Below are 15,560 nucleotides of genomic sequence, written 5' to 3'. Positions count from 1 at the left end.
CACATTTATTTTTTGTCCCATCGCTGGGTGATTCGGGTCGCTTCATCCTTGTGGAAAGCAGAGTCGCGCGCGCTACCCAGCTGTATGCGTGTTTAGGTGTAATCCGCCACCTGCACTGATGGCAGAATGACCGACGTCTTTTACGTGCCACAGTGGTAACACAGGTGATGGAACATGGATTCGAACCTGGGACCCTACGATCACAAGTCCAGTGCTATACCAACTGAGCTACCGCGCCCCCGGGTACACTGTTGGCGTATGGGCGAGAGGGACAAGCCAAGCCATGACATCGTCACCTGCAAGGCAAACCGAAAAAAAACATTAGTGTACATACTCACAACTGCTCTGTAATGTCATAAATCACATCCATTACCTCCTTCAGTGTCGGGCGAAGACTCGGCTCAGCAGACCAGCAAGCGGTGTACAGGTCTCGGTACTGCTGAAGAAACGAACTGCCTTCAGAATGCGCCGCAGCCACAGGCACAGGCGGGCGAAGGCTGTTCTCCACGACGTTGAAGATGATGCACTCTCGCGGATAAGTCTCGAAGGGGAACTGGCGGCTGTCGAGACACCACATGGTGACAGCCAGGGAGTACACGTCACAGGGGAAGGAGGGGGCGGGAGTGAGGGAGGAGAAGAGCTCAGGGGCGCGGAAGGCCACCGTGCCCTCGACCCTTGACCCCCAGGACTCACCCACCACGTGCAGGGCGCCAAAGTCACACAGACGCAAGGTCTGCTCTTCAGGGCAGAAGACGCAGTTGGCGGGTTTCAGGTCAAGGTGAAGGACGCCCCGTGAGTGAAGGTAGCTGAGGCCCTCCATCACGTGACTGGTGAAGAACAGCACGTGTTGCACGGTCATCTGGTGGCGTGGTTCAGACAGGTAGGAGTCCAGGGCGACGCTCCCCGCGTAGCTCATCACAACACAGGCCCCGGGCTGCCAGCCCTGCAGGGAACTCGCGCCCAGCACAGACACCACGTTCTCGTGGTCCAGGTCAAGCTCCAGAGCCTTCAGTTCTCTCTCGTAGGTCTCCCTCGCCACTTCGTCGTCGATGTGGGAGTGGAAGTTCTTGCACACAACCTTGCGTTCTTTGTAGAATCCGAGAGACACTGTGCCGAAGCCGCCACGCCCGAGCAGCTTCTCTTGACGAATCTCCTCCGGGCGAATAAGTTTGTCACAAAGGGGGGATGGATTGCTGGGGACTGGTGACACGGGAGGTTGTTCAGCGCGTTCAGGACTTGCAGGAGAAGGGGCAGCGTTCACAGACGAAGTTTCAACAGTCAGCGCAGAGAAGCTGGAGACTCTCTCAGCCGACGAAGTGGGGAAGACGAAGGCCAGATCCTGGGACTGAGGCAGGCGCTCCCTCGAAGACTTGAGTAAAGGGGTGGAGGCAGCAGCAGCGGGTAGACAGGTCGGGGAGGTGAGCTGACCAAGGTCTCCAGAACTCTCTGGAATCTTAATCCTCCAGGAAGACGAGGTAGCCATGGTGACAGGAACAAGCTGCAGTGACGGTGGACAGGAAACTGGAGAAAAAAACCAAAACAAGTGGAAACTGATGAGAGGGGAGTCGGGTCGCCTACACATGACTGCAAACTTGAGCACCAGCACAAAAACCAAAACAACTAACTACAAACAAAACGCGGGTTACAAAACAAATGATTCTGCCGTTACCGTTGCACATTGGATGAATGAAACATGAAACATGAAACACCAGAAAGACAAGGCCCCGAAGAAAACAGCTCTAATCAGCAAGATTAACGACCGACAAAAAACCACCCGACGACAACATAATTATGTACCAAAATAAAATCCTAACAAGTAAAAAAAAAAAAAAAAGAATTAAAACCATAAAACAAACAGTAAAAACAACATCTGGGTATAAAATGACAGTAGAGACTAGACAGGTTAAAAAAAAAAAAAAAAAAAAACACGACGCAGTATCTACGGTAACGCCGTCTTTTCTAGATAAATCTGCGCCGTAAGGCATTATCCCACTGTACTAGGTCGACTGTCAACAAATTATTTTTCCGCCAATCCTGCTTATTTTCATTCTTTTTTTGTTTTGTTTTTTTTACAGAAATTTGGGATAATGACTATAAAATTAAAAAACACACGATAGTATAAGTAGCACTAAAGGCAAGCTCAGACGGTAGCGACGCTGGCTTCAAAACCAGTTGTCGCGATCAGCGTGGGTTCGATCCCCACGTTCGGGGATTTATTTCCCAGAATGAACTCTGGGCAGACTCTGTATCCGAACACCCCCATGTGCACGAATGCGCACGATAAAGATCCCAAGGTCACAGCGAAAGTCTCAGGATTTGGAAACATGAATACGCGCATGCAGGAAATAGAAAAAAAAGTATTGGGTAGCGCCATACTGTACATAGCAGAAGGGGTCAATGTCGAGCCTAACGGCGAATACAAGGAAAACGCCCACAGGGAATCCAACCACTTTTGACCGTACTGTATGGCAGCTCGCACCCCAGCGAGAAAGCAGCCCGAATTTCCATGGGGGTAACCTCACTGCACTATATGCAATCTTATTCTCTTATGACCTCGAGGTTACAACGTCAAAAGGGCGACACATTAACAATCACAGAATCAAGGGCGTGAGCGTAGAGTCAGCGAGTCGGACTAGCCGACACAAAAGCCTAACAGAGCGTAACCTAACTGTAACCGCTGCCAAAAACAACTGAACTCCCACAGCCGACACGGAACCGCTGGACACATAACTCACAATGCACATGCAGACGTCACGAAGTTAAATTCCTAACACATTGTGATCCTTGGATCAATGATTTGAATCCGGTATGATGCGCTCATCTTGGCCCTGCCGTCATATTACCCCCTCGATTTATACTCGAGACTGAAATGTTGTTTCCTGGTAAAATTAATGAAGTGAAATTTTCTAAGGACAGAAAGCATGTCCGTTTCTTGCATGTGAAGAAAATCGGTGGTGAAATGTAATAGATTGTATCCACAAAATCGATTTCTTCGAAAACGTGTACCGAGTGGTTACGTCCCTTGAATGAGAAGGGAAACATTTTAGGATGAATCAAATTTCTAAGTTAAATTAAAAAAAATTGGTTGGACAAATTTGGCCCCATGAATGTAAGGTACCCAAGGTCGCTCATCAGTACTATCGAGGGGTGTTTGTTTGTTCAGTGCGGAGTTTATACAAGATCAACGAGGCCGAGAATCGTAATCGACGGCAGGGCCAAGATGACGGCGTCACATCGGACCGGGGCGGACACAGGTCTACTTTATGTGCAGACCCAGAGACGGTAGCCATGTCTCACCCCCGTGTCACGCAAATATTCTCATCTAAAGGCGGCAAAACACCCGTGAGGGCGTAAAACCTAAATGTCTCTCTCCCCTAACAACACAAGTTTGACAAATCGTTCATTGAGAGACGTCAAAGCGAACCACGATGACAGTCAGTGACAGACTCAACTCTACGTCACTTCAACCCCGTCATTGGGGGAGAACGTCACGAATGAGCCTTAACATGACTCCTGAAAACACAGATGTAATATCTGAGTTATAGGAACAGACATTTAAACCAAGCAACGAAAAGAAAGAGATGATTGACTTAGAAATGCAAGTTAGGGACTTACATACAAATACAAAGGAAACAACATGCAAGCCTAGCTCGATCCTCCGCTGAACAGAAACAGCTGAATCTTTCAGCGGGAAAAAAGGAAGATTTCAAGCCACGTAAGGAATTCTACTTAGAAGCGAAAGACAAACAAACAAACGAACAAACGTGGGCATCCCAAACAGAAAAGGCGAAAACAGTAGCTGTACATACCTAGATTGATTCTCTGTCGTAGTCGAGCAAGTCCGACTCCTCCACTCGAAGAAGACGAATAATCTAGAGAAAAGAATCACCACCAACAGTAGGTAACAACATCGAGTTGAAGCGTTGATGGTTGACGGTGAAGACTGACGGTGAAGACTGACGATGATGATTGACGATGATGATTCAGATCTGAGAGACACCTCAAGTAGTCCAAAGATCTCAGTAAGTCCAGGCAAAATCCAGAGAGCGATGTTCACGTCGTGACACTGAGACAGTCAAGAGCGAACTGACAGTCAACTGATTCAGCAGCTAACCAAGATGGCAGCAAGTGACGCTGTGACGTCACGCGATCCGTCCAATCGCTGATCGTTCTTCTCGGATGACTGCCGCTGGTCGATGTTGGGTCACTGCCGGAAACTGCCGGAAGGCTATTGTCACGGACTACCGGTCAAGTGTTTCAAAGACTTCTTCTCTCGGGGTCCGCCGGAGTTGCTAGACAATGAAGACTTTGATGAAGCGACGCAAAGTTGACATGAACATCGTGCTATTGAACATCGCCGTGAGCTCTGGCGAGAAGGGGCGATCCATAAGAGTTCATTATTATTCCTATTTTATAAGTGTTCTGTGTGTGCGCGCCTTTTTTGTTGTTGAAAATCGTTGTTGGAAATGTGTACAATTTTAGATGAAAGAATATTCCGGGTGTATGTCATTAAAACACTTCGTCGCAAATGCTGACATGTTGAATGTATACATATTTTTGTCATTAACTTCACTTCGTGATAACTTTCTGTTTCGGAAACAGAGCAGTGATCGAGTTTGTAGAATGTTTTCTGATGGGAACAAGTTCTAGTACTGGAAACAAAACCGGTAAAACAAACGCCAGTAGAATAACAAAAACAGTTCTTGTGAAGAAGAATGCTAAGTAAATCCCTTTACTTCAATAGTTTATTTTTGCGACGATAACATGAGTATCATCTGTTAGCAGTTTCAAAGGCTTTCTTGAAATGGAATTAAACAACAACAACATAAGAACACCCCACAACATAACATACCAGGCGATAAAAAAAAAGCCAATAATAAACGCAAATAATTACAAAACCAGATTTACAACAACAACAACAACGAAAAGTAATTGCACCCCCCACATTGTTTAAAGTTTACTGCCGCAATCTTTGAACAACAGTGCCGATTCGACCGTAGCATCACACTGGCTAAAATAACATTAAAGTAATATTCATCTCAGTGTTTCAAGTTCACTTGAACGGCCCTCTCCTTAACTTCCATGTAACTGCACCTGTACCAGTGGTAGAAGTCAAATTTGACAAACGAAGGAGGGTGTAATGAGTCAAGGAGAGTCATTAAATAGAATGGGCCCCATCCAATCCAATACAGTTCAACCAGCTGTACAGTACAATATAAACCGACACGGTTGGCCTAGTGGTAAGGCGTCCGCCCCGTGATCGGGAGGTCGTGGGTTCGAACCCCGGCCGGGTCATACCTGAGACTTTAAAATTGGCAATCTAGTGGCTGCTCCGCATGGCGTCTGGCATTATGGGGTTAGTGCTAGGACCGGTTGGTCCAGTGTCAGAATAATGTGACTGGGTGACTGTCTTGTGTGTGGCGCACGTTATATGTCAAAGCAGCACCGCCCTGATATGGCCCTTCGTGGTCGGCTGGGCGTTAAACAAACAAACAAACAGTACAATATATGATTGCGAAGTGGAGGGAGATAACTTCCTCGTCCCTGAACGATTGTTTCCCTTTCTAGAGGAGTAGAAGCGACAGAGGCTTGTGTCGTTGATAAAGATGTACGATATCTTGTAAGTCGTAGATCTATGACTTGCTTGTAGTCTTACAGTAGGTAACATGTAGCACAGACTCTTGTGTAGATTATTTGTGTCTCTTTTGACCTAACGTGTGTTTTTGTGTTTGGGAAATACAGAGCTTAAATTGGAATCGAGTTTGTCAGTGCGAGCGCCATTCTAAAGGAAAGTTGCGAATGCTTGAGCGTTCAACCATAATGCAGTAAACCTGACGGTTCGCAGTATCCCATTGGAAGTTTGAAAACAGACAGACGAACAGTGAGACAGACAAGACAGACAGACAGACAGACAGACAGACAGGCAGACAGACATATTTGCCGTCTATTTCGTCCTGTTTATTCAGGCGACCTCGTTAAATTGGGCGTGGGGTAGGTGGAAAGAAGCGATCTCGTATGCCGATCTCCATTACAGGCCTAAAAACAACACAACTTTGAAGTCCACAGCATAGAATTGCGCCTTCTCCCAACGTATAAACCTTTAAAGTGTCATCATGTATGTTTGGCATTTGAAGGATGGCCAAATCGTCCGCCCGATCCCCAGGGGCGAGTAAAAATTCCGCTGGGCTAGTAGAAACCGCCTACCAACTCGCCCTGCGGGACAGTGACATTTCTGGTCGAATGCAACGCTTTGGTTTGTAGTATTGAGTTTCAAAGCCATATAAACACTGCAGTTTCAGCAACTGGTTTGCGAGTTAAAATTTTGAGATTTGGCCATCCCTGCATTTTGAGCTCTTTATCCAGAAATATTGAGCCGCTTTGCACTGCATTTTGTCAGTTTTGTCAGGCAGTGTCAGGAAAGCAACTACTGATGACATCACGTCTATTGAGACGACTACATATGAATGAACCTTTTTGTGTCACCTTTAACAAGGCGGTTGCACATGCTTGTGTGTACACTGTCAAAGCTCTAGCTATAACCTCCTTCATGTATAGGCTACGAACTTATGGGACAGCACTCGTAGGTACTGATCAAAATAAGTTTACACATGCTGTCGGACATTTGCGTGCTGTTAAAAGTTCACAAAAAAACTGTGATAAACCTTGACCTAATCCTTTAAGACAAGATAAAGGAACAGAAGCCAAAGTTGTATTTGCTACCAGACGACATTATTAATGGAATGTCTGTGATATTCGTAAAAAATGGAACTCGAGATCTTAAAGCTTGGTGTAAACTGTAATGGCACTACTCTCGACCCCCCCCCCCCCCTCTCTCGCTCTCCCTCTCTATTTCCCTATATCTCCCCCCACCCCTTCTCTCTCTCCTCTCCTCTCTCTCTCTCTCTCCCCCTCTCTCTCTTTCTCTCTCTCTCCCTCTATCTCTATCTCCCTCTCTCTCTCTCTTTCTCTCTCTCTCCCTCTTTCTCACTCTCTCTCTCTTCTCCCCCCCCCTCTCTGTCTCTCTTTCTCTCTCCCTCTCCCTCTTTCTCCATCTCCCTCTCTCTCTCTCTCTCTCTCTCTCTCCCTCTTTCTCACTCTCTCTCTCTTCTCCCCCCTCTCTCTCTTTCTCTCTCCCTCTCCCTCCCCCTCTATCTCCCTCTCTCTCTCTCTTTCTCTCTCTTTCTCACTCTCTCTCACTCTCTCTCTCTCTTCTCCCCCTCTCTCTCTCTTTCTCTCTCGAGCTCCCTCTCCCTCTTTCTCCCCCTCTCCCTCTCTCTCTCTCTCTCTCGCTCTCTCTCTCTCTCTCTCTCTCTCTCTCTCTCTTTCTGTGTCTCTGTATGTTCTGTCTGTCTTTGTATCTGTCACGCTGTCTCCCTCTGTCTGTCTGTCTCTCCCTCTCTATCTTCCCCTCTCTCTCTCTCTCTCTCTCTCTCCATCCCCCTTGCTCTCTCTGTCTCTCCCTTCCCCCCTCTCTCATTCTCCCTCTCTCTTTCTCCCTCTCCCCCCCTCTCTCTCTCTCTCTTTATAATCTTTATAATCATACTCTTGTAAGCAAACAGTAAGGTTTGTTTCTTGGTCCATTACTATTTTCTATATACATATAAACGACCTACCTCTATTTGTAAAATGCATGTGTGAACTATTTGCAGATGATACTACAATTCATTCTAGTCACCAAGATCTTATTAAACTAGCAAATATCCTCCAAGAAAACATTGATCGATTACTTGAATGGTCAGAACTAAACCATATGTCACTGAATCCAAATAAAACTAAATGCATGCTACTTACCACGAGGCAAAAAAGACAAAATCTAACATCTGGATTTCCGACATTGCTAATACGAAATCAAGATGTTACCGAAGTTGATAGCCATAAAGTCTTGGGAATAACCATTGACAATAACCTGTCTTGGTCAAAACATGTAGATACACTTTGCAAAAATACATCCAAAAAAAATTTCAGTTATCAAAAATCAAACACTTTCTAGACCTTCGCACAAGAAAACTGTTTTTTTCAGGCACATATTCAGTCTGCTATTGACTATGCTTCCACAGTGTGGGACTCTGCAAGTGCAAACACTTTGAAACACTTGGGCAGTTTACATAGACGAATTGTTAAATTAATTATTTTAAAAAATACATCTCTTTCCATGACTGATTATTAACGATTGCAAATTCTTCCTATCAAAGATAGATTTGCATATAACAAAGGTGTGATGATGTATAGAATTATGTCAGGGAATGCACCTACACTCATTGCCTCAAATTTCAAAATAAATCGTTATAGAAAATGTAACAAATTAATTACCCCAACTCCAAGAATTGACCTGTACAAGCCGAGCCTATCATATTCTGGAGCAATTATGTGGAACGCCATTCCAAATATAATTAAATTACGAATTCATGAAGCATCATTCAAGGAATATTACATGCTGTTTCGTTTACAAAACTTGTAAAAAATATTATCAAGCAGCTGGCAAAATATAACTGTACTTTCTGATTATATTGAAAAACATGATTATATATAATTTATGAAGGATATTCTTTGATTATTTTTTTATACAAACAAATATTTCTCTGTTATAAATAATGTTCAAGCATTGCTAAAGAATCACAATGCATCTTAAAATGTCTTATTGGTTGTTTGACAAATAATTATGGTAAATATGTCATTTGTACTATAGTTAAACTTATCTTTTATTTCTTCTTGTTTGTTACCCCTCAATGGGCGAGGGCCGGATGAAAAAAAGCATGTATACATTGCTTATTCTGTCACCCTCGTAAAATAAATTTCAATTCAATTCAATTCTCTCTCTCTCTCTCTCTCTCTCTCTCTCTCTCTCTCTCTCTCTCTCTCTCTCTCTCTCTCTCTCTCTCTCTCTCTCTCTCTCTCTCTCTCTCTCTCTCTCTCTCGCGTTACTATGTTCAAATTCACACCTACCCCTTTTCCCCTTTTCTGCCAAGCCACCCCCCTCCGCTATTCCCTCTACCCTCTCACTCTGTCTCATTCACTTACTCCCCTCTCTCTCCCCTTCCCCCTCCCTCGCCCAAATCACAATTCCACCCTCAGTCTCTGCGCTCTTCTTCATCGGCGACGTTAACCGTTTCTTAGGCTTCGCAACTCGCAGCAGATATTTGTCACCACAAAGAAATCGAAACATCGCGGCTAGAGTAATGTCGCTGGCTTTGCTCTCGACGAAAACTACCGAGCACAGCCGAAAACCGCCGAAGTAGTGCCGCGTGCGTGATTCTGTGGAAATACGAAAGTCACGCATGTTTTCTTTTTATCTCTGGAAGAAATCCGACAGAGATGGACGGTGTTTTTGTTTTTATGTAACTATACTGGCTAGTTTTGATTGACCTTTTTTTTGTGCGAGTGTGTAACACAAACAATATTCAGGAAAAAAATGAATTTCATGTGATCTGGAAAAAAGACTTGCTTGTGCGAATTCCCTTTTGTGTCTGTGTGTTAAAAACCATGCTGTGGAAGAAACGGACAAAGCTGGATAGCGTTTTTCTTTCGTGTGAAACAACTGGTTTGTGCAAACAACCTGTGATCTGTGGAGCAAACAAGAAGTTGGACGAAGAATACATTTGGCTGTTTAGACACTTGTGACAAGTTTGGAAGTCGATTATGTTTGTTTGTAACGAGTTCGCGTGTGTGACTGTCTGTTTGTGATTGTGCTAGTAAGAAACCAACATCATCACACACATAGAACAAATACAAAGCGAAGGATTATTCTGCTGTTCAAGCGTTTCAGGCAAGTTGGATACTCTCATGGCTTTTTAGGATGCAGAGGTAAGTTGATTTCAGTGTTTACGCTCGTGTGTGCGTTCGTGTGTGAGTGTGTGTCTGTGTGTCTGTGTCTGTGTGTGTGGGTTATGTGTATCTATGAGAACTGCTTTTTCACCAAGGTTGAAACTTTAGTTGTAAAACGAGCTTCAAAATACACGCCCATTTGACTGCTCACTGTAAATATGAACCGCGCTTCGAAACACATCAAAATGCACACTGCTTGTACTTATACTGAGTGCTTAAATTCACATCGCAATAATGAAATTCACTCACAAACAAACAAAAAATAAACAATGTGTGCTGTATTTGATTTCCAAATATCAAGTAGAAAATTTTACATTTTAAATAGCTGTTGTAAAAAAAATAATTAAATGAACCAAGAAAGAGGTACAAAAAAAACACCCATTACAGGGGCGGACGAGGGGGGGGGGGGGGGGGGGGGGGGGGGGGGGCACAAAAAAAAGAAGAAGAAGAAAAAAAAAGATTTTTCTATGCTGATTCTATGACCATTTCCAAGTTCAAATGGCACCAGATGGCACCATTTTGCTTCTTTGGGCAAACAAATTGTTCGGGGGGGCATGCCCCCGGACCCCCCTAGCAAATTCGGGCGCTTCGCGCCCATCACATTCACTTTCGATTCAAACTGCCCCCCCCCCCCCTCCTTACAAAGCAACTGATCCGCCCCTGCATTAAACAAACAAACACAAAACCAAACAAAAAACCAATTAAACAACATTGAGGAAAAAAAGGAATGAGGAAATTAAAAAAATCACAAATTGAATCAGACTAAGTCTTCGCATGGCTGTATCTGTTTTTCATCTTTTGTTTTCAGTTGCAAGTACCGCAAAAAGAGGCCATACATCAACACAAACGAGATTATTTTTTGTTAAGGTTTCTCTCAGGGTTAACTACGAACGCTCACCTCTAGGTGATTTGAAACAGAAATACATGAAATACAGCATTAGGAGTCTGTCTATCTGTCTGTCTGTCTATCTGTCTGTCTAATTATGGGCATTCTCTATCTCTGTTTTTGTCTGTCTCACCATTTCTCATGTTACATATATCTCTGTTCGCCCACGACACTTGCCAATTCATTTTATTTAAAAAACAAATTTGAAAAAATTCATCAAATGTGACCCTCCACCACGGAATGAGTCGCATGTCACCTTTGCATGATTTTCATATTTTTTATATTTTCCTAAAGAGTTTTTAATGCTCTATCTAGTGGTGAAAACCGTTTTAGAAAAAAACCGAAAACTGTTTGAGTTATAAGCCTGTGACTAATGTGACCCACACACTGTTACCAGACACTCCCCGGACTTATATTAAGCCTAGCGCAGAACCGCGCGAGGTGACATGCGACTCATTTCGTGGTGGAGGGTCACAAATTCTAGCTGAGCAGAACTTCTTTCACAACAAGGACTGGGCCTTTAAAGGTACGTTCCTCACCAAGTTACCCAACATATCAGACACCACATTGGGGTGTGCACGTTAAAGATCCCACGATTGACAAAAGGGTCTTTCTTGGCAAAATTGTATAGGCATAGATAAAAAATGTCCACCAAAATACCCGTGTGACTTGGAATAATAGGCCGTGAAAAGTAGGATATGCGCCGAAATGGCTGCGATCTGCTGGTCGATGTGAATGCGTGATGTATTGTGTAAAAAAATTCCATCTCACACGGCATGAATAGATCCCTGCGCCTTGAGTCCGAGTCTGGAGATACGCGCGCGATATAAGACTTCATATAATAATTAATTACCACATGTTTTGTCTAGGTTTTTACATGGGGAAAATAAAACTTTATTTTGTGACAGGGTGCACTGTCACCAATGATAGAGTAAAATTATCCCAGGTCATTTAATATAGTACAGTGGTCGCCGCTTAATAAAGCCACTTCTGGACCGACGAAAAATGGCTTTAATAAGCGGCGGTTTAACCGGCGGTCCAGGAATACGTCATTTTCGAAAGAAAAAAAAATCTTCTCTTTTGTTTACGTCACTCAGTCACTTTATTTCGTCATTTACACTTGTTTGAATCTAAACAAAACTTCACGAAGGATGTTGAACTGTTGTTTTAATTATGTACATGTACGTGTAATTTGATCACTTCGGTACATCAATAATTTCACTGTCACCGTCACGAATCATTACTCGGCAGAGAAGAACGATTTTATGCGTGTTTGTTTGTTGGTCGTCTTCCACATCAGAACAAGATAATGTGAGTTTTAGTCACAAACTACGTGATTTCTCTGAGAAAACTGGCTTTAATAAGCGGCGGGTTGGGTTTATTAACCGTCTTTTTCTAATACATAAGATATAGTGATAAATCCGGACCGTCTGAAATCGGCTTTTATAAGCGGCTGGCTCTATTAACCGCGGTTTTATTAAGCGGCGTCCACTGTACCTCTCTTTCAGTTCAATAACATTGCATAGAAAACAGCCAGATAGAGAACAGTTGCTACCAGCCAATGTTGTGTAAGCATGACCACATTGTCGGTAACGCTGATAACGTGATATAGCTATTCTGATGGACACGTGGGGGAATTCGGGGGCTGTGATTGGATGGTCTCAACATCATCATCAAAGGATAATGCTACGGAAGTCGGCCATTTTTGCCAATATCCAAAAGCATATTGGCAACAACAAAGACGCATGGTCCGGTTACGATGTTTTAATCGACAACAGCATACACTGACAACTTGAAATTCTTCTCGGGAATGTTTTTCAGCTTTACAAATGTCGATAGCATACCCTTTTCTGCTAACTTCCCGATGAAACAGGACTAAACCAATTATTTTCTGTCCCTAAACACCACAAAATGCCCAAAGTCGAAAGATGTAGTACAAACAGGGGAGTAAAACGGAACAGCCGTTTTTGTGTGCCGACTGACACAAACTTTCGCATTCGGCTTTTCTTATCTCGTAACTCCACACTAAATACCCCACTTCCCCTCTGAAGTATTGATGTACAACCCATGGCATTAACACTCATGTAGTCGTTTATAACTGAGGTTGAAAAATTCGCTTCATGACGAGACAAGTATGAATGCCATTCACCCAAACTGAAAACTTCGCTGCCGTCTGCTCGCGTTGTACGGATTAGCTGTTCTCTTCTCCTCCCCTTGTTGCATCCTAGTTCTTCAGTTGTTTCTAGTTTTTCGTTGATGTTGTGTTTTGGTCTTCTTCATAAGTAGTCTTGTTCAAAATTAAAAAAACTCAAACTTCTTTTTGTTGTATTCGAATGAACTAATAAAAAGCTGTTTAACAGCTGTGTTGTCAAATCGAGTTTTTTGTCCAAAGTCAGTGTGGCGCCTGCGCAAAACTAATGCGCATAAAAAACGGCGTCTGTTATCAAAACCTGAGATGAACGCATCGACGCAAAAACTGTCATTTTGTAAGTTTGGAACAACAAATCAAGGTCAGAACAGCTATATAATCGCTATTGTATTTTCAGCGTAGCAATAGGGTCCGATATTTAGACTCGAACAAGTATAACGCGACTCTTCTTCGACTCGTCGGCATTATACTTGTCTCGTCTAAATATCGGACCCTATTGCTACGCTGAAAACACAATAGCTGTTACTATTGAAATTCATGAAGCCGGTTGTCTGTTCGTCTATATTTCTCTCACAAGTAAAACTATCTTATATTATCTTATCTATCCCTTATCTGTCTCTCTTTCTATTTCTAACTCTGGGGGAAACAAAATAACAATAAAAATGTATTCACCAGAAAACAGCAGCATGAACTAGTTTCGACTTTCGTTTTCGTCAGCAAAAGAACGACAAGAAATTAAAAACAAGTCGCGTAAGGCGAAAATACAATATTTAGTCAAGTAGCTGTCGAACTCACAGAATGAAACTGAACGCAATGCCATTTTTCAGCAAGACCGTATACTCGTAGCATCGTCAGTCCACCGCTCATGGCAAAGGCAGTGAAATTGACAAGAAGAGCGGGGTAGTAGTTGCGCTAAGAAGGATAGCACGCTTTTCTGTACCTCTCTTTGTTTTAACTTTCTGAGCGTGTTTTTAATCCAAACATATCATATCTATATGTTTTTGGAATCAGGAACCGACAAGGAATAAGATGAAAGTGTTTTGAAATTGATTTGGACAATTTAATTTTGATAATAATTTTTATATATTTAATTTTCAGAGCTTGTTTTTAATCCGAATATAACATATTTATATGTTTTTGGAATCAGCAAATGATGGCGAATAAGATAAACGTAAATTTGGATCGTTTTATAAATTTTTATTTATTTTTTTACAATTTTCCGATTTTTAATGACCAAAGTCATTAATTAATTTTTAAGCCACCAAGCTGAAATGCAATACCGAAGTCCGGGCTTCGTCGAAGATTACTTGACCAAAATGTCAACCAATTTGGTTGAAAAATGAGGGCGTGACAGTGCCGCCTCAACTTTCACGAAAAGCCGGATATGACGTCATCAAAGACATTTATCAAAAAAATGAAAAAAACGTTCGGGGATTTCATACCCAGGAACTCTCATGTCAAATTTCATAAAGATCGGTCCAGTAGTTTAGACTGAATCGCTCTACACACACACACAGACACACACACACACACACGCACACACACACGCACATACACCACGACCCTCGTTTCGATTCCCCCTCGATGTTAACTTGACTAAATATAAGAAGAGAAGACAGAGAAAGACAATGAAAAGAATGAGAACAGAAGAAGACATAATTATATAGTCTAACGTCACCACACACACAACAAAACACAAAATAATGTCCATAATGTCTGGGTTGAGATACATTACACAAAGAGCAAATTATCATTCCGGCCATTTTGACATTTCCACAAGCAAACCCGTCTTGAAAGATTTGGTTATTAACAAAGCGATAAAGTTTGGGTAATTTCTCATCCAGACATAGTCTTAATTACGTCACCAAAACATGAACAACACCATTTCCATGTTTGGGTGGAGATACATTACACAAAGAAGCAAATTATCATTCCGGCAATTTTGACATTTCCACAAACCCTTTTTGAAAAAATGGTTATTGGCTCACGTAAGTGTAGCCTATGCGATGATAAACTTTGTCTGTCTGTGCGTGCGTGCGTATGTATGTCTGGTAGAAACTTTAACATTTCCGAGTCTATGGATTACGTCAGTCTCGGTCAAAAGTGTTCGACGTGTGTGATAGAAACTATTTGAAGACGTCACATTATGACGTAAGAGGGTTAGACGTCACGCAAAGGAATTACTGAAAGTCTCGGTCATTGTTATTGTGAGCGGGCCGAGACTTCTTGGCAGATCCAGGGTCTCGCTTTCTTGCATAGTTTCACCTATGCTTACTGTGTGTGTGTGTGTGTGTGTGTGTGTGTGTGTGTGTGTGTGTGTGTGTGTGTGTGTGTGTGTGTGTGTGTGTGTGTGTGTATGTGTGACGGAGTGATTGAGTTTGTGTTACTGTTTGTCGATTTCTTACGTGAGCCTTGAAGGCTTCGCCTCTTGTTAAACAAGGCAATAAAGTCTGGGTAATTTCTCATCCAGACATAGTCTTACGTCACCAGAACATGAACAACACCATTTCCATGTTTGGGTGGAGATACATTACACAAAGAAGCATTATCATTCCGGCAATTTCGACATTTCCACTAGCAAACCCTTTTTGAAAAATATGGTTATTAACAAGGCGATAAAGTCTGGGTAATTTCCCATCCAGACATAGTCTTACGTCACCAAAAAAAGAACAACAATAATGTCCATGTCTGGGTGGGTATACA

General features: G+C 42.8%; 1 protein-coding gene across 1 annotated transcript; it reads right to left on the bottom strand.

The window, feature by feature from the left end:
* Nucleotides 1–334: 334 nt before the first annotated feature.
* Nucleotides 335–1,483, bottom strand: LOC138949962 (serine/threonine-protein kinase mos-like). Its single transcript, XM_070321745.1, has one exon. The coding sequence runs from the start codon at nucleotides 1,481–1,483 to the stop codon at nucleotides 335–337; it is 1,149 nt and encodes a 382-aa protein (XP_070177846.1).
* Between the last annotated feature and the right edge of the window lie 14,077 nt (nucleotides 1,484–15,560).

The sequence above is a fragment of the Littorina saxatilis genome, linkage group LG16 (genome assembly GCF_037325665.1).
Source record: "Littorina saxatilis isolate snail1 linkage group LG16, US_GU_Lsax_2.0, whole genome shotgun sequence".
Lineage (NCBI taxonomy): Eukaryota > Metazoa > Mollusca > Gastropoda > Littorinimorpha > Littorinidae > Littorina > Littorina saxatilis.
Note: the sequence above shows the minus strand (reverse complement) of the source record. Positions and strands in the feature narration are given on the sequence as shown.

Excerpts from the sequence above, each read along its gene's own strand:
- LOC138949962 (XM_070321745.1), bottom strand. The coding sequence starts at position 1,483 with ATGGCTACCTCGTCTTCCTGGAGGATTAAGATTCCAGAGAGTTCTGGA.